The sequence below is a fragment of the Micromys minutus genome (genome assembly GCF_963924665.1).
Source record: "Micromys minutus genome assembly, chromosome: 2".
Lineage (NCBI taxonomy): Eukaryota > Metazoa > Chordata > Mammalia > Rodentia > Muridae > Micromys > Micromys minutus.
In genome coordinates, this window is record NC_137971.1 from 83616175 (window position 1) to 83638164 (window position 21990).

A 21990-nucleotide genomic window follows, 5' to 3' on the forward strand; every position below is an offset into this window, starting at 1 on the left:
TTTCCTTCCCACTATGGATTGTGACTGGATTTCTGTCAGTCACTCAGTAATTCCACAATAGCGAATTTCGCTTTCTATGCCTGTGTTAATTAGCACCCCGTGGCAGTGTGGCAGGAAGAAAGCATCAGGAATTCCCAGCTTGTCCCCTCAGATCTTGGTTTGCACTATGTCCCTTCAGTGTCCTCACACACTGCTGTTGGTTTTTTCTGCAGTTTCACCACCCAGACTTCGGCGCAGCTGGGCCCTAGCTCACGACTCAACATTCAACCATTGGCAAGAAAACTGGCACCAAGCAGGAAGCTGGCAGTGCACGTACCTCTGTACCCCAACTCCCTGCTCCACATGTCCCTGGCCCGTGGCATGCACACCGAAAGTTAACATAGGAGTGTGTGCCTTTTATTCTAAGGCTGTTGTGATTCACAGGAGAGATGGCTTCTTGGGGTATCTGTGATCCACAGACAAGCTAAGCTACCATGCAAAACTTTTGTTGATTTTGTTAACAGGGTCTTATATAGCCCAGGTTGTCCTCAAAACTAAGTATGTAGCTGAGGGTAGCTTTGAACTTGTGACCCTTTCATCTCTACCTCCTGTGTGCTGGAATCAAGGACATGAGGCACTTCATCTCAAGTATTCTGTGCTGAGGTCAGAACCCCAAGGCCTATGTGTATGTTAGGCAAGCATCTACCCATGAGCTCCATGGCCAGCCCATTTTTGTCAATGTTAACAGTGCACTGAAGACAGACAGCACAGCTGACTGGTGGCTGTTTCAGAAACCCTGAAGGGCTTACCTGAAGCTCTAGTGATCAGGCACAGTGGACACAGGCACAGCTCCAATGTCCTTGTGTCCAACATTAACCCCCACCACATACAGGGCGTATTTCAGAAGGCAAGATGGCTCAGTGGGTAGAAGCACTGGCTGCCAAGCCTGATGACCCATGTTCAATTCCCAACACTCATATAGCGAAGGAGAGGACTGAGCAAGCCATTGGCTGGTGTGAACTTCCCACCCCAACAAAATAAAAGTACCTTAAGAAAAAAAAGAAGTCAGATTTCATTGTCAACAACACAGACTGTTGCAGATAAGAAAGGTGACCCACACTTTCATTTTCTTTATTTTTCATTGATACCGTATGGATACAAAGTTTCTAGAAAGCTACAAAATGTCTACCACTTTATCAAGAAGGCATCAAAATGTGTCACTTTGCAAAGACATGAAAACACCTGCAGGAACTGACACAAAAATAGCATTTTTAGAGCGATGAAGTAATTGCACTTAACTGTCATGGGTATTAAAGTTATCACACATATGTACCGCGAAAGCTAGAATACATTTGTTTTTTTTTTTGTTTTTTTTTAACAAAGCACTTTATAAAAAAATTCTCTGCACACAAACCCTATAATTTTCATATAACTATCATACTAAAGATAAATTCACTTTAAAGCCAACACTTAGAACATTTTTTTTAAAAACAAAAAAGGTACCAGTACCTAAACACAACTGTTAACAAATACAAGAATACTGTACTGCCGGGAGTTTAGCCAAATGCCTTTTGGAAGTTTCTGCAAGCAGTTTAAGAAAACATGAATGAGCCACCTACCTCACCCTCTTCTCCAGTCTCCCCCAAGAGGAACCAGGTTCCGGCCCAGACCCAGCAGCAGTACAGTATCCAAGGAGCCACTGACCAGATGAAAAGCTTACGCCACAAGCCCATCCTATATACTTTACACACGAGACAACGGAGAAGCCATGAAGCCACTTAGAATATGAAGGAACCCACATGGCAAAACCCAATTTACATAAAATCTGAGCGTTACCAAAGAAGTAAAGGCTTTTCAGGTTTTTAAAATGATACAAAAAGATTTTTTTTGTCATTTTTCAGGCACGTACTATTTTTGTTTTTACTGTTTTTTTTTTTTTTTAATTCTTTGTCTGAAGTCATAAGCCCACTGAAAAAGGCCTAGAGAAACAGATCTTTCAAGGAGGTAACAGGAGATGTACATCCTTTTTTTTTTTTTTTTTTTTTTAAAGAAGTGCAGTTAATAATCTATTTTATACATCGAAACGAATCACAGGAAACAATTAATTTGAAAAGTAAAAACACAAAACTCATAGACAGGTTTTCTAACATGATGGATGTGTGGATTCTGCCTGCCTCTCAGAGAAGAGAAGAGAATGTCCGTGGTAAAAAACGAACTGACAAGGGCCAGGCTGAGCAAGGCTGGAGCCTAATGGGACCTGACCCCGTGGTGGAGAGTGAGGGGGGTTTTGGGAGACACACACGAACGCTGCTTTTATCTAGAATGATGCAGTGTGGGGCACGGGACCCAATGCAGATTCACAGAGAAAACAAGTTACGGCTTAGGAAGGGACAATAAATACAAATACCTCATCTTAGTGTGATGCAGCATGACTACAATGAGGCCTACCCTTTGCAACACAGTACATTTAAAACACAAAACCTTCATTTTTAAAAGACAGAAGCGAAGAGTTGAGGAGGGAAAACTACCGCAAACAAGACAGCAATGGCTAGGAAGAGGCACAAGAGAACACGCATTCGACCAAGTTCTTCAAGCTGTGTGCGTCCCTGCCACGGAGGAGTACAAGACGGGAAACTGACTCTGACCTGTGCTGAGAAGTCATCCTTTTCCTCTGATAGTTGTTTTTCTTTAAAACAAAACAAAAACAAACACTGGACTTTTATTACATACTCACAACTTGGGGTGGACACAAACACTCGGGCTGTGTCAGAGCCCAGAGAGGCTGATCCTTAAGACAGCCGGAAAGGAGCGAGAGAAAGTATGGGGTAGAGTTAGTTTTGAGGCTAACTTCCAAAGTTGTCTGTCATTACTTTTACACATACATCTATCAGCAAAGGAAGAGAAAAACAAAACAAAACACCTATTTCTTTTTCCTGGCTTCTTTTTGCCTCCTTGGTTCTTTTTTCCTTACTGTATGGGGTTTCCAGATGCAAAAAGGTTTTACTCTAAGCTGACACACACTTCCAAGGCTGAGGACTAGGACATCCTTGAAAATGCCGAACTGCAAACGGTGTTCTCTTCACAAGTCTGTCCCAGCACATTCAGACATCGGGACCCAGCAAAACTGCCCAAAGACACTTTAACTGCAATGACCCTAATGAACCCATTTTAAAACTTTTGTTCTGCACTGTCTTCTCAATGTGAGGCTTCCAACAACCAAGTGTGTAGGCAGGCAAGTGTGCACTGTCGTTCCAGTGGACCAGGCTCCACAGTCTGGGCACGGACACCGGGAAGGTAGAGCCGTGGTGTCCGCCCACTGGCCGGGATTCGGGTGCTTGTGCGTAGGTTCCTTCCCAGGGATGCAGAGCTCAGTGATGAGTTGGTGGACATGCCGGGGAGAGGCGGCACACACAGACACAACAGTTTGCAGGACTCCCCGCTGCCACGCTGCTGTACAGGGCAGTGGTGGTGGGGTTCTCCACTGGCAGGCAGACTCACAGCAGGCAGGGACCGCACGGTGCTCGGTGCGTTCATGGAGACAAGCCTGCGGTTGGTCATTCATCCCGGTTAACCAAAGGCATTACGGTGATCTCGAAATATTTTTTTGGTCTCTCTACAAATTGTCGTTATTATGGTGGCACTTTCTAAGCTGGAATCTCGAGCCAAAGGCACTTTCGAGCTGGAGTGCAGAAGATTCACAAGTAGCTAAGTATTTGGTCGTGGACTGAAAAAGGCATCAATGAAAGGTACAATGCTCTTCATGGTGAGCTGCTGAGCTGCAGCCTTTAGTTTTGGTATGGATACGAACAGGAGAGCACGGTCAGAGATTCGACCTGGGTTCTGACTCGGGTTGTTTCAAACCAAGTCATCAGCTTCCTACAGAGCCGGATTTAAAAAACGGGCTTTCGAAACGCAAATGAGAATGATTTTGGCTTGTCCTGCTTCTGATACGGGGCAGGTTAGCAAGTGGACACCCAGACAGGCTGAGAAAAGGCTGGCGGCTACAAGGTATTACTAAGGCACTGCTTTACTGGGAGGCTTTGGCAGCTGTGAACTGAAAAGTAACAGTAGTCAGAAAAAAAAAAAACAAAAAAACAAAAAAAAAAAAAACAAACCGCTTCCAGCTTACAAAAGGGCTCAGGGTTCCCAGGCAGCCTGTCACACCGACACCCTGCAACGCGACTTCTCCAAGATTTAAGGCTTTTAGGAATGACACGTGCAGGGCTTAGCCACAGAAACATCAACATAGAAGCCAGCAATTCAAGCATCCTCCAAATGTCACAGATGAGGACACCAACACACAGGTATTCTACCCTCCCTTAGGACAGGTGTGGTACGCCAGAGCATATACAGAATTAGACAAGTTACAGGTACCTGGTTTGTAAAACTGACCCTCATGTGACTTCAATGATATGTGGTTGTATAAAAAGGGTGGCTAATGCCACCATGGTACTGAAGCCTAATGAAGACCTGGACCTAAAAGTCCTCTGAAGAATTTTAACACCAAGGGTTCTCTTTTGGCTGGTGTGTGGGCAGGACTTAGCTGCTGGGATGTGTGGTAGGTAACTGTGGCTGGAGAACTGTCTTCTGAGGAAACAAAAGGCGTATCAGCTCTGCCATCTACTTGTGGTCCCCAGACAGCTATCGGGGATCTGAACTGACCCTGTCCATGCATTCTCAGGGTCACTTAAGCACAGAGCACCAAGAAAAGATGGCTACCACCCAGGAGAGGCCAAAGATGAAAGAGAAGCCCTCATCCTTGTCCTGTGACTAAATAGCTGAGAGTCTTCGGACCAGGCACCTCATCCCTTCGAGATGAAGGGGAATGAATGGGCTGTGCTCTCTTTTAGTTTGAATACGAGGCACCTTCTGGAACAGATCCAGACCTGCCCCATCTGTAAAGATGGAAGAGATGCAACAGACAGCGTGGAGCATGAGGCAGAGCAGAAGCAGGATGCAGGAGATGTAACCTATCCGGAAAAGGATGCGGGGGAGATCTATGAGAAAGAACTAAGTTGGGAAGGGGATTTTCTCTTATTAAGCTGGGAAAGGGTTGGCTATAAGCCAAATCAGAAATGCTCTTTAAATATGAGTCAGATGGCTACAGGGAGGGTGCTGGCTAGCTGTCCCCAGCTTTCCCAGACAGGAGAGAGAGAGAGAGAGAGAGAGAGAGAGAGAGAGAGAGAGAGAGAGAGAGAGAGAGAGAGAGAGAGATGGTGGCTGTGCAAGAGGAGAAGCCTCTAACAGGAGAGGATGATGCTGTTGAAGAACACTACCATTTGCTTCTTCCTGACCTTAAAAAACTGTGTGTGGGGGGGGAGGGGGACGGGATGGAGGGGGTTAGGTCATGGGAGAGATTTCATGGATCAGAGAAAAACTGGTTATCAATATGCTAATGTGACCAGTACGAGAAAAGCCATTTCAACTAAGGCTGAACCTTACACAGCACAGGGCAATGAGCTGTGAAGACTGCGGAAGTAGCCAGGAATTCTAAATCCTCTAACCATGCACAGGGTACAGCCAATTAACTAGTCCAAAATGTCCCTGGCCTACAGTTAGCTGGGCTCTCAGGAGTAGGGGGTCCCAGGACATGTTCTGAAGAAGTTTTGGGTTGACTTTATGTCTCTTTCATTAAAAAGATGGCCTCTAAACTATGCAGTGGCTAAGAAAGATATCTATATTATGTCCATGACAGATCTGTTCCTGTCACTGTGAGACAGCAACAGGGAGGGAAAGGTGAGGGCCAGGCTCAGCAATGGTGTCCACAAGCTGTAAAGAGGGCAGAAAGAACCAAGTATTAGAGACTGGGGTTAGAGGTTAGAATACAACATCCTGCCCCAAACCCAGGCTTTCATTTGGGAAATAAAGCAACTCTGGGATAACTGAGCTACTGATTAAGACAGGGAAAGAAGATTTACAGATCTCATAGCTATCAGTGCTGAAGACAGAGCAAAGACTGTAAGAACAGGAGGTGGGTTGGGACGAAAAAAGCAAAACAGTGTCTTCTGGACACGACAGGGCCGCTGTACCCATCAACTCCAGGGACTGTGAGAGCAAACCGGTCAACATTCCAGGGCTGAGGGATTGACAGTTGATGGTTTAGTGTGTGGTTCCTGGAAGGTTTGACTGTGTTCAAATGGCTGTCCCCACACCCATGAATATATGGGCAGCACAAACTGGCCATGGTTGGTGTGCTGGCTAGTTTTATGTCAACTTAACACAAGCTATTGTCATTGGAGAAAAGGGAACCTCAATTGAGAAAGTCTCTCGATAAGAAATGGCTCTAGGCAAGCCTGTAGGGCATTTTCATAAGCAGTGAAGGGAGAAGGGGAGTACTGTGCACAGTACCATTGCTAAGCTAACTGAAGATCCTGGATTCTATAAGAAAGCAGGCTGAGCAAGCCATGAGGACCAAGCCAGTAAGTAGCACTCCTTCATGGCTTCTGTATCGACTTGTAGTCTCAGGTTCCTGCTCCAACTTCCTTCAGTAATGGACTAGGATGTGGAAGTGTAAGTCCACTTTATCCCCCAACTTGCTTTCGGGTATTATTAATACCATAGCAATGTAACTCTAACTAAGGTTATTTTCTTTTTAAAGGCAAGAAAAAATGAGAAGTTGGATGGGTGGAGCTATGGGTGGGATGTGAGATAAGAAGGTGGGGGTGAATATACATTAAAGAACTTTATAGCTGTTTTAAGAGCAAAGTCAGGTCATCCATACTCCCTACCTTCTACAGCCCTGAAAGGTGTTAGGAAGAAGAGGACCAGACAGTGAGGCAGCGGACATACCACCCTGACTCTGAAGTCTTACCCTCCCCTGCCAAGCACTATCCTCTAGCTGGACTTTGGAGAGGAGCAGCTCCACTCCCGAGAAGCAGACCTCTCCCCCATCACATTCTGGGATGACCTATAGCCACAGGAGATCATTTGTACCTATTCATTTATATCTTCCTGGTCTCAAGACATAGGGAAAGGTTCCTCTTGAGGAAGGACATAGGAAATCAAAGCTAAAGAAACCTCCCCACAAGGGTTTTCTAAAAGATTAATTAATGTTACATCCAGGAGACATCTTTAAACTTCTGGTCTGCAGACAGATAAAGGGAGAAACTCAGGGTAGCCATTCCTTGGTGGACTGGCTTAGAAACAGGGAACCTGGGCAGTTCTGAGGAGAAAAAGTGCTCCACTGCCTTACATAAGGTAGACACATTGCAAATGCCAAAATCGTCTCTAGTCTTCCCAGGGATGAGGGAAGCTGCTGGGAGGAGACAGAGTCGATCCAGCATGGTTCTTTTAACTACATGCCAGCCACACCCACCCACTTGATGGCCAAAAGATGCCAAATATGATATAAGCAATCAGAGCAGATGCTGGGGCAAAGGCGTGTGTATCTCCTGGGTATAGCAGATGTAGAATTGTATTTTGTAGCCTTAGTGCAAAAACAAGCCATGCTTTTTTATTTTTTTAACGTAAAAGTTTGTACCATTTTCTCTTGTGTTTACATACTCCTAACAGTTGTGTGTGTGCTCACACATGTGCTTTGTGTGTAAAGAAACTCTTACTTTCCTCTGACCTTCCCTGGGAAGTGGAGGAGTAACCTTTCTTGCTTCCCCAGTGATAAAGCATTTAGAGAAGTAACCAGAGGCTGGTCACATCAGACCAACTCTGCTGGGCAATGCTTTGGAATATTCTCTTGGTAAGAGAATGAGGGAATCTGCTTGAAAAGATGAGAGAGAGAGAGAGAGAGAGAGAGAGAGAGAGAGAGAGAGAGAGAGAGAGAGAGAGAGAGAAAGAGAGAGAGAGAGAGAGAGAGAGAGAGAGATGGGGGACACTGAGGCTTATGAACAGATAGATGCCCTTAGAGAAAATATGTCTATAATGCAGACCAAGAGAGGTGATGAGCAACTAACAAACTGACAAGAAACAGGAGCTCAAGAGCTGGATAGCCAGATGTGCATGAACACAGAGCTATAGTCACAGATGCTTCCTACGCACACTGGGTCACCAGCAACAGCCTATTCACAGGCTGGTGAGGAGGTTTGTCAGTAACATTCTGGGGAGCGGAGACACCAAGCCTGAAGAGCCTTCTGCTTGCTCGGTTGATGACAGTTTTCTCCCAGCCACAGGATTCTGCATCCTTTGCAACTCACAGTGCAGTATTCATGCCAATTTTAAATTTTGCTATTAAATTTCAGTGGTTCAAATGTGAACTCGTCTCCATAAAAAAATTTGGCTGACCATATAAAATGTAACTGCACACACAAGACTGTAACATTGTAAGCTGAGACGTGCTTCAGTATTAGCTACTTATTGCAAAAAGAGCCATCATTTCTTTCTCATTAAATAATGAATTATCACATTAGTACAATACAATTTTACAGTTTTAAATAGACTATATATGTTAAGGATAAGGGGTGATGTTTTCCTCCTTTGTAACACCTGTTTTAAGAGTTTGATGAATTAGGGTATTAGTTTTAACCTTGGGGATGGGGGTGGGGATGGGGGAAGGTACAAATTTGTCTCATTAGGATATTTCAACCAAGTATGTCTTAAGGCTATAGTTTAACATTTGGTTTTAAAAAGAAAGATTTCATTTAAAAAATAATTTAGTGAATTACATTCTTTCATAACTTCCACCCTAATTAGTTACAAAGATAAATCTAAAGAATCTAAGTTTTTCTGTACTAATTTACATTTATATTTAAAGATTAATTTTACTTGTATCTTAAAACAAGAATTTTATGTTGGAAAAAACACAAAAAGAACTGAATACATTGGTATAAAGGCAGTCAATGCCCCGTGGCTAATCCTCTGTCTCAGTATTTTCTACCACAACAGGAAACAGGTCTGCAGAGAGGCTTAGCTTAGGCTGGTAAAATTCACCTTCCCCAAGGGATTGTGGGTTGCAGATCTGAGGAATACACAAAAAACTGCATCACAAGTTCACAGCGACAATGATAGCATGAACACATGGGGAAAAATAAGTTTCACTTGAACAGGGTTCAGAAAGGTCAGGGTGGGACCCGGGGGCCAGGGTAGCACCCTGTGTGGTGAGGTTTACAGTCAGTCGCTCGATAATGGAGAGTGTGTGTGTGCACATACGTGTGTGTATATACAGATATCTAACTCTATATAAATAACCAGGTTCAGTCCTTTACAAGCCTGTAGATGTGATGCTGTGCTCCGTGCTCACTATTCGATACTTCGAATACACAGGCCATGCAGAGGAGCGTTTCTTGTGTATCCCTGTTTGTTACCACCTGTTTGAAAAGAAAGGCATGTATCACCATCACACCACATAAATGACAGCATGGTCAACCTGTGTGACATCCAGAAGTCTCCATGGAACCCCACCAACCCCACCTGATGCTGCTGCTCTCTGCTGACACAGGCTGGACCTCCCACAATGTGTTAGGAAATACCCATCCATTGCCCCCGTGGGTTTCTCTCCCTCACATCTATGAGCTCTCTTCTATCCTCCTTCAGACCCGAGGCCTGGCTGTCCTCCTCACGCTGGCCTGAGGCCCCGTGCTACCTCAGAAAGAACATTTTGAAGGACAATCTGATCAAATGTACCTCACAACGCTTCAATGGTTCTCTGTGACTTTCATGTTCAGAAGCGTTCTGAGCTCGAGTGCCTTATCTAGCTTGTCAAGGGCCTAATTTCCCCTCTGCCATGGTCTGCTTCGCCCACAGAAGTTTCTCTTGCCTCCAAGCGCCCAAGCTCGGGGACCCTGACTAAAAAGAATAAAGGCTCACTTCTGATTTTCTCCATGGAGTCCTATGATTCATATAGATTGGTGTTTTTCAATATCCAGCTCCTCCAGTGAACTGTGAAGAACTGAGACCATGTCTTCTGGTTAGCCAGCTCAGGCATGACCAAGCATCTGCTGAGTGAACAAAGCTGACGATGGCCACCAATGCTGTGTGCCCACTATGTATCTACCGCAGTAGAAGGTGCTTGGCACAGACCCCACAGCACTGTTATGTGCTGCTGTTCCCCATGGCAACGAGGAGGCATCTGCTCGAGACCAATCAGCTAAAAGCCTATAGGTCTTCCCTGCCTCTGAGCTGGGTCATCCACCTCAGCACTATGCCTGTCTCTGCAAGACACTGGTGATGATTTTATTTTCCATTCTTTTACTGGATGAATGCCCGTCTCCCTCATCTGACCTTGGGGTGGCTGCCCCACTCAGCCAGTCCGTTGCAGTATTCCTAGCACCTGATACCCACGTATGCGCTCAGGAATACGTCTTACTTGCTCGGTAAATATGAAAAATATCTGCTTATCCTTGGACATACACACCATCTTTATTACTATTCCTGAGAATCCCACCCCACCTATCTCTAGACTTCAATGCTGCCTCGTCCAGAAATATTCAACAGTTTAAGTGACTGCGTATCATGATCTGCCCATTCTCTTCTCTGACTCAAAGGCCGTAAGTTACCATGGCACACTATGATCCTAAGATCACTTCTCAGCAGCCAGTGCTGTACCCATGGTGTAACTGAGGAAATGTAAAGATTCTGCTGGTCATCCTGGAGGTGAAGAATACAGATCTGAGTGATGGGTTTATTAATGGAGACAGCTATGGAGACGTTAAATAGCTTGGCTGGGCACATAAAGCAGAAAGGACCTTCAGTTCAAGCTTTCTGATTTCATGACTTAATCTGTGTTGATCACCATGACCTTGAGTCACAGGGATTCATTAGCCACAAAAATGATACTGTAGTTCATGGTAAGACTTTTACAGTAACATTTACAAAGGGTCTTTGTATCTAACATAAGGCTTGTGATTTCTCAGACACATCCATTTTCTTATAAATCCAATGTCTGTCTGTCTGTCTGTCTGTAGTGAAAGAGTTAAAACCCCAGGGTCTCATGTATGGTATGCCAAATTCTCTACCACTGCATATCCCTTTTTGTTTGCTTTAAAATATTTCATTTGATTTTACCTTGTATGTGTGAGTAGTCGCCTACATATATGTATGTGTAACATATATCTGGTGCCCTAAGAGGCCAGAAGAAAGTTATTAGAGCCCCGAGAACTGGAGTTACAGTGGTTACAAGACATCACAGGAAACCTAAGAGCAAGTGCTCTTAACTGTCAAGCGTTCTCTAGTCCCATCTCTTCATTACTTTTAAGACAGTTGTACACATCTGTAGCCAAGGCAGACTTTGAAATGTGCAATCCTCCTGCCCTGGCTTCCTGAGTAGATAAGATTACAGGCCTATACCACTAGGCCCAAGAAGACAGCAGGCACACTTGGCTCCTGATTCACCTTTGTCCTTCCCAGCTCTGCTTGGGGCTCTCACTGCCTCTATGTGTTCAGTTCAATCCCAAGCAACAGGATGCAACCAGAGAGCCTGACCAGTCACTGAGATCTTAAATTGGGCCAATAACCCACTTTTACTTAGCAAAGTGGTGGCCAGCAGCTGCTAAAAGAGCTAGAAAGTACAATTTCTCCTGTCCATAAATTGGATGTTTTCATTTTTTGGAATTCTTAAGTCTATGGTTTTCTAAGGCAATGATACTACTTCTAACAAATGTTTCTTGGAAATTATTAATTGCTTACTATCAAAATGTTTTGCTTAACTGCTTAATGACAGTTCGCTGTTGTTTTAAGAAGGGTTTCTTAAAGTCTAGCTTGGTCTTGAACTCCTGATCCTCCTGCCTCCATTTGCCAAATGCAGGAATTATATGTTTGTGCCATTATGACACATTTTAACCAAACCCAGTGAGGTCCAGGATGGTGGAAGTCATATGTCCCAGAGGCATGTTGCTGACAGGTACCTGGGCTCTCAGACAATTAGGGTCCTGGCTCTGACATCTAAGGGCCACACTCAGTTCAGCCAGGCTCGCTGAGGCAGAGTCCAGACTGCTATCCCAATCCTCAACCTGCAGTCACAAACCCCTGCTAAGAGAGGTGGGTGGCTACTACCTAAGAATCCTAGTCACTGACATGGTTTTAAAACTTAATTTATTTTTTCCTTTTGGAGATGTAATCTCTATCTAAATACAGAGGGAGCACAATGATTAGGCTAGGCTGGCCAATGGCCTCCAGAGAATGAGCTACCTGTCCCCATCTCCCCGGTGCTGGGGACTAGAGGCAGTGCCATGAGGTCTGGCCTTTTGTGAGGCAGACACATAGTGCTCAGCCCTCATGCTTGTACGGCGACTGAACCGTCCCCCCTAGTTCCCACACACTTGGGCTGCAGCAGGGTACAGTTCTGAGACAGACACCTGCTCTCTGCCACCGCTCACTCTGCAGACTGCTCATCTTCCACCAAGAGGATACTGGTGGCTATTAAAGCGGGGCATTTTCCTCAGACGTCCAGGCTCTAAGCTTCAGGAGCACACAGGTACAGTTGAGACTCCACTAAGAGTTTTTCTCTAGAGAAAGTCAAGATTGTACGTAAAATCTATCTACGCATGTGGATCCTAGGTCTGAGCTCTGAGATGCCAGTCCCTGACGGCAGCAACTCCAGATTCTGGCTATACCATGACTATGTGGGTTGCTAGGTTTGCATAGCAAACACCTCACTGGCTTGTTTGAACATAGGACTTCACTATGTAGCCCAGCCTGCCCTCAATCTCCTGATTCTCCTGCCTCAGCCTCCGAAGTATAGGGATTACAGGCATGTACTACCACATAAAGCTTAAGTCAGAGCCTTCCTTCCTTCCTTCCTTCCTTCCTTCCTTCCTTCCTTCCTTCAATGGGAAAGGATAGGGAAAAAGGAACCTTTCAAACCAAATCAAAGCAGTATCTATCTGATTGAGAATTAACATACCAAGTAATGCTTCCCTGGATAAACACTCAGGCTCCCCATGCTAACAACAGAGAAATGTGGCAAGCCTTCAGAGGCCACAGGGGTGCCCTTTGCCAGCCCCTCAGGAGAACTGCGCTCATGGTTTACTCTGGCATCCTGACCTTCAAGTTTAATCAAGAACTATTTTCTTTTTTTAAAAAGCCTTATAAAACCATTATTGAATAGTTTATGAACATGTTTTGAGAACAAATGTCTCTGACTCTGGCAACTGATAAAGAACCTTGGTATTAGAACTCGTTGAGCAGCAGATACCAAAGCACCCTTGCTGAAAACCTGGCTTCCTTCCCACCACCTTCCTCACTGTCCCCAACAAGCCTCAGCACAGGCTCTACCAATGCCAACCAGGAGAGAGACAAATATTACCAATAAAATGGTGAAGTTTTCCAAAACACTGTTCATCATATATTTCTCTGGTAGGTGTTTGAGCTTGTGGATGAAGTTGATCATATATTCACACATTGGCGAGCGGTTTATTCGGTACACGAATCGGCCATTCTCGAACCTCGCATACTCCGTCTGTGAGGAAAAAGAGGTTTGAGTATCTTTATACTTCCAAACACAGAGGATGGCTGCTTTTGAAAGGACAAACTTTACCACGTGAATCATCTGTTGATAAGCTCTGCTTCTGCTTATCATGTCTGCATATTACCTAATAAAAAAACAAACCCTACCTCTAAATTTACAGCCAGGCACGGAATCCATTAATTTTTTGCAAGTTTGAAAAATGTTGTAAAGGGTGATCTTTAAAGCATAATAAATCCTTCTGGTAAAAGTGTGTATGTGTGTGCGCGTGTGCGTGCATGCGTGTGAGACAGAGAGAGAGAGAGAGAGAGAGAGAGAGACAGACAGACAGACAGATAGACAGACAGACAGACAGACAGACAGACTTCCAATAACCCCAAATAAGAGGCAAAGAAACACAAATGCAGAGGAAACCATTCTGGTTTGGAAGAATACAAATAGTACTGAGCTGGAAGGGGTACAAAGCATGGCGAGCAGAGGCCACAGGAGGGACCACTAACCCTGGACACACAGAGAACCCAAAACCTTGAGGGAAGATGGAGAATCTGATATGTTGGATACTCTGGAAACAGACCGTCTTTTGAGACAGATCTCTCTATGTAGCCCTGGCTGGCCTAAAACTAGCTATGTAGACTAGGCTCTCCTTGACCTCCTGGGATTAAAGGCATGTACCACCATGCTCTGTAGAAAGATCTTTAATCAGGCCCCCAAACGAAATATGACTCCAACACAAATCACAAAGTATCCAGAATTTAACGAGAAACAGATAGGATAAAAGCCGTAAGATTCTATCAAAACAGAATGAGACAAAAATACAAATACATTTGTATTATAATACATCATTTTAAATATAATTAAAGTGTTCAAACCATCTGTCTTTCTTTACATTAAATAAAGTGCACATTATTTGAAAATATGAAGGCTAGCTCCTTGCTTAGCAAAGACAGAAAAAGAATAGTAAGAATAATTTGTTGCACCTGACCCCAGAGCCTAGTTATAAAAGCAGGGTTCGGAGGCTCCTAGGATAAATAGGAATGTTACAGAGAAAGATTTGTTTGTAAAAACATTAATACTGGGACTGGAGAGATGGAGAGAGTGGTTAAGAGCACTAACCACTCTTCCAGAGATCCTGAGTTCAATTCCCAGCAACCACATGGTGGCTCACAACCATCTGTAATGGGGTCTGATGCCCTCTTCTGGTGTGTCTGAAGATAGCAACAGTGTACTCATAAACAAAATAAATAAATATTAAAAAAAAATCAATACTTAACAGTTATACCCATTTCCACTTGTATTTTGTACAGATGGTTCATGTGTGTCATTGCATGCGTGTGGAGTCAAAGAAAAACCTGTGGGGTAGGTTCTTTTTCTTCTTTCCACCATGTGGATGCCAGGAACTGAACTCAGAATCTTGGGTTAGAAGCAAACACCTTACTTATTAGCTAATCACCATCCCCGATCCCCCGTAAACCTCCTTTTAATCTAAATTTTGTGCTCCTATCAAGGCAGCCACACCACCCACACCCCAATTTTAATTATCCTTAGTGCTCAGGATTCCAAACTGATATTTCCTGTGTCAAGTCTACTCCTGCATCTCTAATTATCCCCTATTTGTCCCTGGAAACGGTACTTTCTGGTCACTGTTGCTGGCAAGCTCGCAGAGTGTGACCTCTGGCCCTCCCTCCTCTTTAAGCTTTAGTATGCAGTTACTAAATTCCATTTAAAACTTCCTACAGAGTCCCTCGGAAGCCATCTCAGGAAAGCGCATGACCCCTGTTAAATTCACCATCAACCCAACCCACCCGTACCCTTTCCTGCCACTTTAACGTCCATCTCACACGGCCAGAACTGTTTTCAGGAGGCTCCAAGGCAGCCCACACCCCCAGAGCACCACCCAACCTCTTACTCCCTCCACTCTCCTGACAGGCATCTTCTAGGCTTGGCTGGGAAGCTGGAGTCTTGCCACAGGCAAGTTAGGCTCCTAAATGGAGAGTCCAGAACTGCTGCAAATAAATCCCCAATCTTCAGGTGGTGGCAGTTAGGCAGAGGACACTGGAAGTTAGGCTGGTGACAGAACTGCCACCTACAAACTTTATTCACAAAAGCAACTAACCCTGAGAAGACAAACAGGTTTGTAAAAGCTTGCAAGCTGAACACAGCTATTTCCTAACACAGGAGGGAATGCCTTGCTTTTCTGTATTTGTTTTGAGACAGGAATCTCCAGAACTCAGGAATCTCATGCCTTACCCTTCCAAGTGCTGGGATTGCAGGCATGGACCAACACTCCCTACTGAAATTTTAACAGTTGAAACGAAAACAATTTAAAACAAAAAAGGCAAACACAGGGTGTCAGTTTTCAGAAGTGGGTTACCAATTAGCTACAGCCACCAATGCCTGTACCTAGGAAGTGGAGAAGCTCTGCCAGAACCTATAGGGGGTTCTCACCAAAGAGACCAGTACTGGCCAGCCGGGTGGGACTTCCCTCAGAGAAGGCTAGCACAGAGCATCCTGTTTGATCTCAGGTGCTGCCCAAGCATTTTTACCTTTACCTTTATGATGTAACCAGGAAAAGGTACAAACAGAAGAGAAAGGAGACCTGAAAAGGTCCTTGCGGACTGGAAGGCAAAAGGCTACCTGGAGGATGCTCTGTTTAGGCCAACTTACCTCTACTTTTTCTACTACTTGTTTCCCAAAGGAGCACACTTTGGTGGAACAGGTAACGGTCATGTTTTCGGAACTCTCATACTGACTGCTCACACCATAAAAGGCCCCGGCGTCGTCTTGGATGTTGCAGTTTAAGTCCGCCTGTTAGAAGGAAGTAGGTCAAGTTATTCTCTCATCCCAGGATCAGTGGTAAAGAAGCACTTTGGCAAGCCATCTAACAGCTAAGCAGTGGGGAAGAGACAGCTTCCTCTCTACAAATACCAGCTTGAAGGGAAGCCACTTCCTTCTCAGGTGGGGTTGAACTTGCATTCCAGTCTCCGCCTCCTAAGTGCTTACAGGAATGTGCTACCATACCCAGGTGCCACGTACGGGCCTCACGTACCCTAGGCAAGTACCCTACCAACCGAGGCCTGAAGTAGGTACACATCTGGGAACTATTCCCTTGAGAGGACATGCACCAGGATGCATTCAGCCTGGCCTCCTTGCATTCAGTGTTGAAACAGGACTGTACCCCTGTAATGAACATTCTAAAGTTTCTAAAGTGAGGTGTGAAATGACAATGTAGTCTGCCAATCTTGTAAGAGACTTCCTGCAGCTGATTCATCACTGCTACAAAGAGGATGACCACATTCAGAGCAGAAAGGCTTCCTATCAATGACGCAAAGCCACAGCTACTCATGTAAGACATTCTTATGAATGGCCTGGGATGTAAGGCTCATGCTGTACGTAACAGTGCCTGGCCACAAGCTAATATAGGAGATGAGCACAGAGGAAAGGCTATGCAGTCACACCAACGGTTAATGGGAGGTCTCAGATGCAGAGAGAAAAAAGGCTGGGAGGGCTTCTTCCCAACTCATGTGCTCATGCATGAATCCAGGTGATGAGGAGGTACACAGACTACGTCTCAGGCTGTGGAGGAAAGACAAAGGCGAGGTTGCATCCTGGAGCAAATGGGAGACCCCAGAGAATTCTGGTTAAAGCAGGGCTTCAGAGCATGTCTGTGGGGCATGGTGCCACTGCGGAAGGCCATGGGTGTATGCTACTGCTGTGGTCTTACTGTGGTGGAAATGCAGCTCCCACAGCAAGTGTCTGTCCTTATAAATACAGAAAAGGACCACACCCTCCACAAGAGGTCAGACACTGGCATCTGAACCCTGGACCTTCCAGTCTCCAGAAATTCCAGTGATAAATCTGGTTCTGTATACCCTGAGTTCCCAGCACATAAGAATGGTACGGGACTGGTTACAACCAGCTGTTGCTCTGTAACAACTCAACAGTACACACATGCTAGTGCAGGAAAAGGATGTTTCCAAATTATTTTTCTTTAGTTTCAGCCTCAGAAAATTCTACCTTTATATGCAGAACATGCCTATAATCCCATACCGAGGAGACAGAGGTAGGGGATCACTGTAAGTTCAAGGCCAGTGTGCACCATATAGTAAGCTGTAAGCTAACCAAGGCTGCATAGTAAGATCAAGTCAGGGGCGGGGAAGAAAAATATCGACAAAAAGGGGTATGCTCAAAAAGGTCTATAAAATAATGATGCAACTTAATATTCTAAATTAAACAACCCAGTTCATTTGGATCGTTCCCTAATTTGAAATACGATATAGAGGAAACTTGGAGATGAAGACTGGCTGGGAGAATGGGGAGTTGATGGGATGGTAACTACTTAAAATACCTATGATAACTTGTCAGTGGACATCGAATTTTGAACGTATCAACCGAATTAGAACAGTAATGGTTTGACATCAGCAAAGCTGATGACAGTGTTCAGTGTTCACACTTCCAATCCCTTTGAGAAAGTTGCTGCTCCTGGTGGCTGCAAATCTAAATGTCCTAACAAGTGTTCTATTTCTTTACTCCCAGTGTTAACCGGTACCCTATGTCAAACTAAAGAGAGGGAGAGGCCAGAAGTGGCTGGACCTGCCCCTTCATCCTCACCATCACTGAGCAATCACCATTCATTTACAGGCAGGTCTGTTAAAGGAAGGAAACCGATGGACGAGGTTGTACCTGGGGAGCTAGAGCTGCAATGCAGCTGTTACAGACTGTTACAGACAGTAACAAGCTGTTACAGACGACTCCAGAAAAGAACTTGTCATCTGTGCAGTTTGTGGAAGGCTAATGACATGGGTGATGGATGCTAATTTAAACAATGTATGTGCTGTGTATATAAAATACAATGTAACCAGTCCAGTACCATTCTTATGTGCTGGGAACTCAGGGTATACAGAACCAGATTTATCGCTGGAATTTCTGGAGACTGGAAGGTCCTTAATTATTTCCTTTATTAGGAATTAGGCAAATGATACGGGGAGTATCAGTAGGATCAGTTAGAATGGTGCGCACACGGTAATAAACAGAAGACTTTTTAAAACAAATGGTTTCTGCTGTAGTCAATATCCCGCACACAAGCAACCCTCTTAGCTTAAGCCTGTACCAGATTCTGCTCATCTGTTCTGCCCTGCATCACTGCTGTGCCTTAGGACTATGCAGACAATGCTGAAATGAAGTTCTTGCCCAGGTGTGCTCAGCATTACAGAGGAAGGCCACAGCAAGTGTGAGGCCAGCTTGGCACTACAGTCAATTCAAGGCCAGCCAGGGCTACAAAATGAGACCCAGTATCCTCCAGGGAAAGAAAAGCTACTAAAGGTCTGGAGGAGCTGGGTGGTGGTGGTACACCACTCTAAATCCCAGCACTCTGGGAGGCAGAAGCAGGTGGAGCTCTCTGGGTGTTTGAGGACAATGTGGTCTATAGAATGAATTCCAGGATAGCCAGGGCTACACAGAGAAATCCTGTCTGGAAAACCCAAAAAGGGTGTGGAGAGATGGCTCAGCAGTTAAAGGCTAAAAGCACCAGCTTCTTTTCCAGGGCTTGAGCCTCAGCACTCAGATGATAGCTTCCAACTGTCTGCAGTTCCAGTTCTTCTTGCCTCCTTGAGTACCAGGTACTCTGTGGTACATAGATAAATCCCACAAGAGTGGACACAGGCAAAACACCCAGATGCACTAAGTAAATACCTAAATCAAAATTTGAAAAAGAAGGAAAGAAGACTTGTAGGTGTAGGAACTTAAGTTCAGTTGGTAGAGTGCTCACCTAGCATGCACAGGACAGGACGCTGGTTCAATCCCCTGCACCTGAAACACTGAGCACTCATAAGGTGGAGACAGAAGAATCAAAAGTTCAACGTCATCCTCTGTTACATGGTACCTTTGAGGCCAGTCTGAGAAGTATGTGATGCCGTCACAAACAAAAACAAACTTCAAGAAGTGGCGCACACAATGTTCACCCTGGTGCTTTGCTTTTCTGGCATTTTATTTGTGATGTTCAGCCATGGGATTTTGCACAGTTTGTTTACCTGTTACTTCAGCAACATCCAGAGAGAACCTCAAATTGGGTTTGTAATTCTGGAGTCTAGATTTTAAAAGGTTCCCCCCCCCAAAAAAATGGCAAATCACCTATTTGCAGGCAACATCAGAATTGCTTTACAAAACTCTTTGCATGTGAGAAATAAATCTGCAGTCATCAACTATAACACAAATTCAGAACGTTCTAGAAGGTACTGATGCCATTAGAACTATTCTAGAAAGAAACGTAAGTCAGCTAACTCCCCGAGAGCAAGGCAACATAAGAAAGAATGGGAGCAACAAAGAAAACAACTATACCGAGTCCAGGGCTCACAAGGATGACCTTGAACTTCTGATTCTTAACTGACTTCCCCACAACCAAAGACTAAAACTACCCAACTCATGGAATTCTGAAGGCAAGGAAATGAGGGAGAAAAAGTATGCTGCCAGTTTTTTTTTTTTTTTTAATCTAACCAGACAGAGTATTTTCTAAAAGCAAATAAACACAAACACACAAGAAAAATGCAAAAGCAAAACCCATTCCTCTTGCTACACATTAGACTTAAAATGCACCCCATTCCCTGGTTAGTGGAACAGGTTACTGTGGAGTGAACTATGAAAGGGGAGAGGTAAGCAGCCCAAGAAGGCGGCCCTTCTGAGAGAGCCACACAGTTGCCCTAGGATGGATGGATGGATGGATGGATGCTCAACTCTCTTCTCCATGCAGAAACCCCTTTCCCAGCCCCCACCTGCCCAAGATACCCAATGTCTAGGTGTTACTACACATTTCTTCAGTAGCACTGCTGGATGCAGCCAACGGTCTCCTTAGCACCCCTTCTGTCCAACGCCGCAACAAACTGTTGTCTTAGGGTTTCTCTAACACGGCAGTGAAACATCATGACCAACAAACAAGTTGGGGAAGGAAAGGGTTTATTCAGCTTACACTTCCACACTGCTGTTTATTAGCGAGGAAGCCAAGATAACATGGCAGGAACCTGGAGGCAGGAGCTGATACAGATGCCACAGAAGGCTGCTGCTTACTGGCTTGCTTCCCCTGGCTTGCTCAGCTTTCTTCTAGAATCCAGGATCACTAGTCCAGGAATATCACCATCCACAATGACCCTTTCCCATTGATCACTAATTGAAAACATGCCTCGTCATGGAGACATTTCTTCAACTGAGGTGCCTTCATCTCTGATGACTCTAGCTTGTGTCAAGTTGACACAAAACCAGCCGGTACAAACTGCCACAGACTTAGAGGCTTAAAACAACACTAATTGAACCTGCATTCCAGACAGTCAGAAATCCTACTGGGTCTCACCAGGCTAAAAGCAAGGTACGGATTGGCCAGGCTGTCTCTTGTTGGGAGACTGTGGAAAATCTGATTTTTAGCCTCTTCTAGAGCCCAGATCTATTTGTAGGCAAGTTCTGAATAGGGGTAGAGGCAGGTGTCAAAGGCAGATCAAACAAATAACAAAAATACACCAACAAAAAGTACTCCCGGGGCTGGGGATGTAACCCAGTTGAGAGAGCACTTGACTACTATGCATGTGTATTTGGGTTCAGTCTTTAGTCTTCATAAACTGCACATGCCTGTAATGTGCACATGGGACGTAGAAAAACAGGAGAATCAGAAGTTCAAGACCAGCCTTTGCTACAAGAGACCCTTTAAGGCATGGCTTCTCATTGTTCTCTTATTCAACAGACCTATTTATTCAAAGCTGTGGTTCACTGTTCAATCTCATGGTTGGGGGTAGGGATGTTTAGGTAAGCATTATAAATGCAATTATCAGTCCAACATAATAGTTCACACCTTTAACCCCAGTACCTGGGAGGCAGACGCTAGCGGATCTCTGTGAGATTAAGGCCAGTCTAGTTTACAAAGATAGTTCCAGTATTGTCAGGTTGTTACACAGAGAAACCCTGACTTAGGTAGGGGAAAAATCTTTAAAAATGAAGCCTGGTCTAGGTGCGTGCAATCCAGACCTTGAAGAGGGGACAGGACCAAGGGTTAGGCCAAGATCAGATAAACTGTCCCTACAAAACCAGTGACCCCTGGAGAACTGGCTACAGGGGCAAAACCAAGAAGAGATAAAGGCCCACATGGCCAATGAAGGCTGGGAGCTGACAGCCCACATAGAAAGGACTTGGCTGTGTCACAGGTTGACAAGGCAAAACTCGCTGGACCATGAGTAAGAGAGAACCCCTAGAGTAAAGACATAAAGGGGAAGGGGTGGACTGTGGACATTCCCTTCCGACTTATCGCCCTTCATTCTTGAATGTGCAGAGGGCTGGGCAGGAATTAGGAGGTTGCAGAAATGAAAGCCATCCAGGACTGTCCTTGACAAGAGTCAGTGTAATAGGAACTGATGGATGGGCCGTTTTCAAACCACCACTTTGAATCTCTCCTCTGCATCCTCTCTGAGCCATGATCAAAGGACCAAGATTTCAAATTGTGAAGCAATTTTTTCCCAATGGCAGCATCTGGCTGCTTGGCAGGCAGCACCAGGAGCTAGGTCCTGCTGTGGGCGGCTGTCCAGGCCTGCCACATGGTGAGGCTGGGCCAGGCAGGGCACACCCTGCGGGCTCTGCAGCTGCTCCCACAGGCGCCAAAGGACAATTGCTCTGCACAGGGCAAAAGGGCC

General features: G+C 45.0%; 1 protein-coding gene across 1 annotated transcript in view; it reads right to left on the reverse strand.

Moving 5' to 3' along the window:
- Positions 1–1071: 1071 nt before the first annotated feature.
- The window catches only part of TEAD1 (TEA domain transcription factor 1), a gene marked incomplete at its 5' end in the record, with an annotated part of 148567 nt that continues 127648 nt past the window's right edge, over positions 1072–21990 (reverse strand). Inside the window, 3 exons of the mRNA XM_080913018.1 lie at positions 1072–9236; positions 13172–13324; positions 15995–16135. Of these exons, the coding sequence (XP_080769144.1) occupies positions 9123–9236; positions 13172–13324; positions 15995–16135 (408 nt within the window). The 3' untranslated portion in view covers positions 1072–9122. The remainder of the gene's footprint in view (positions 9237–13171; positions 13325–15994; positions 16136–21990) is intronic.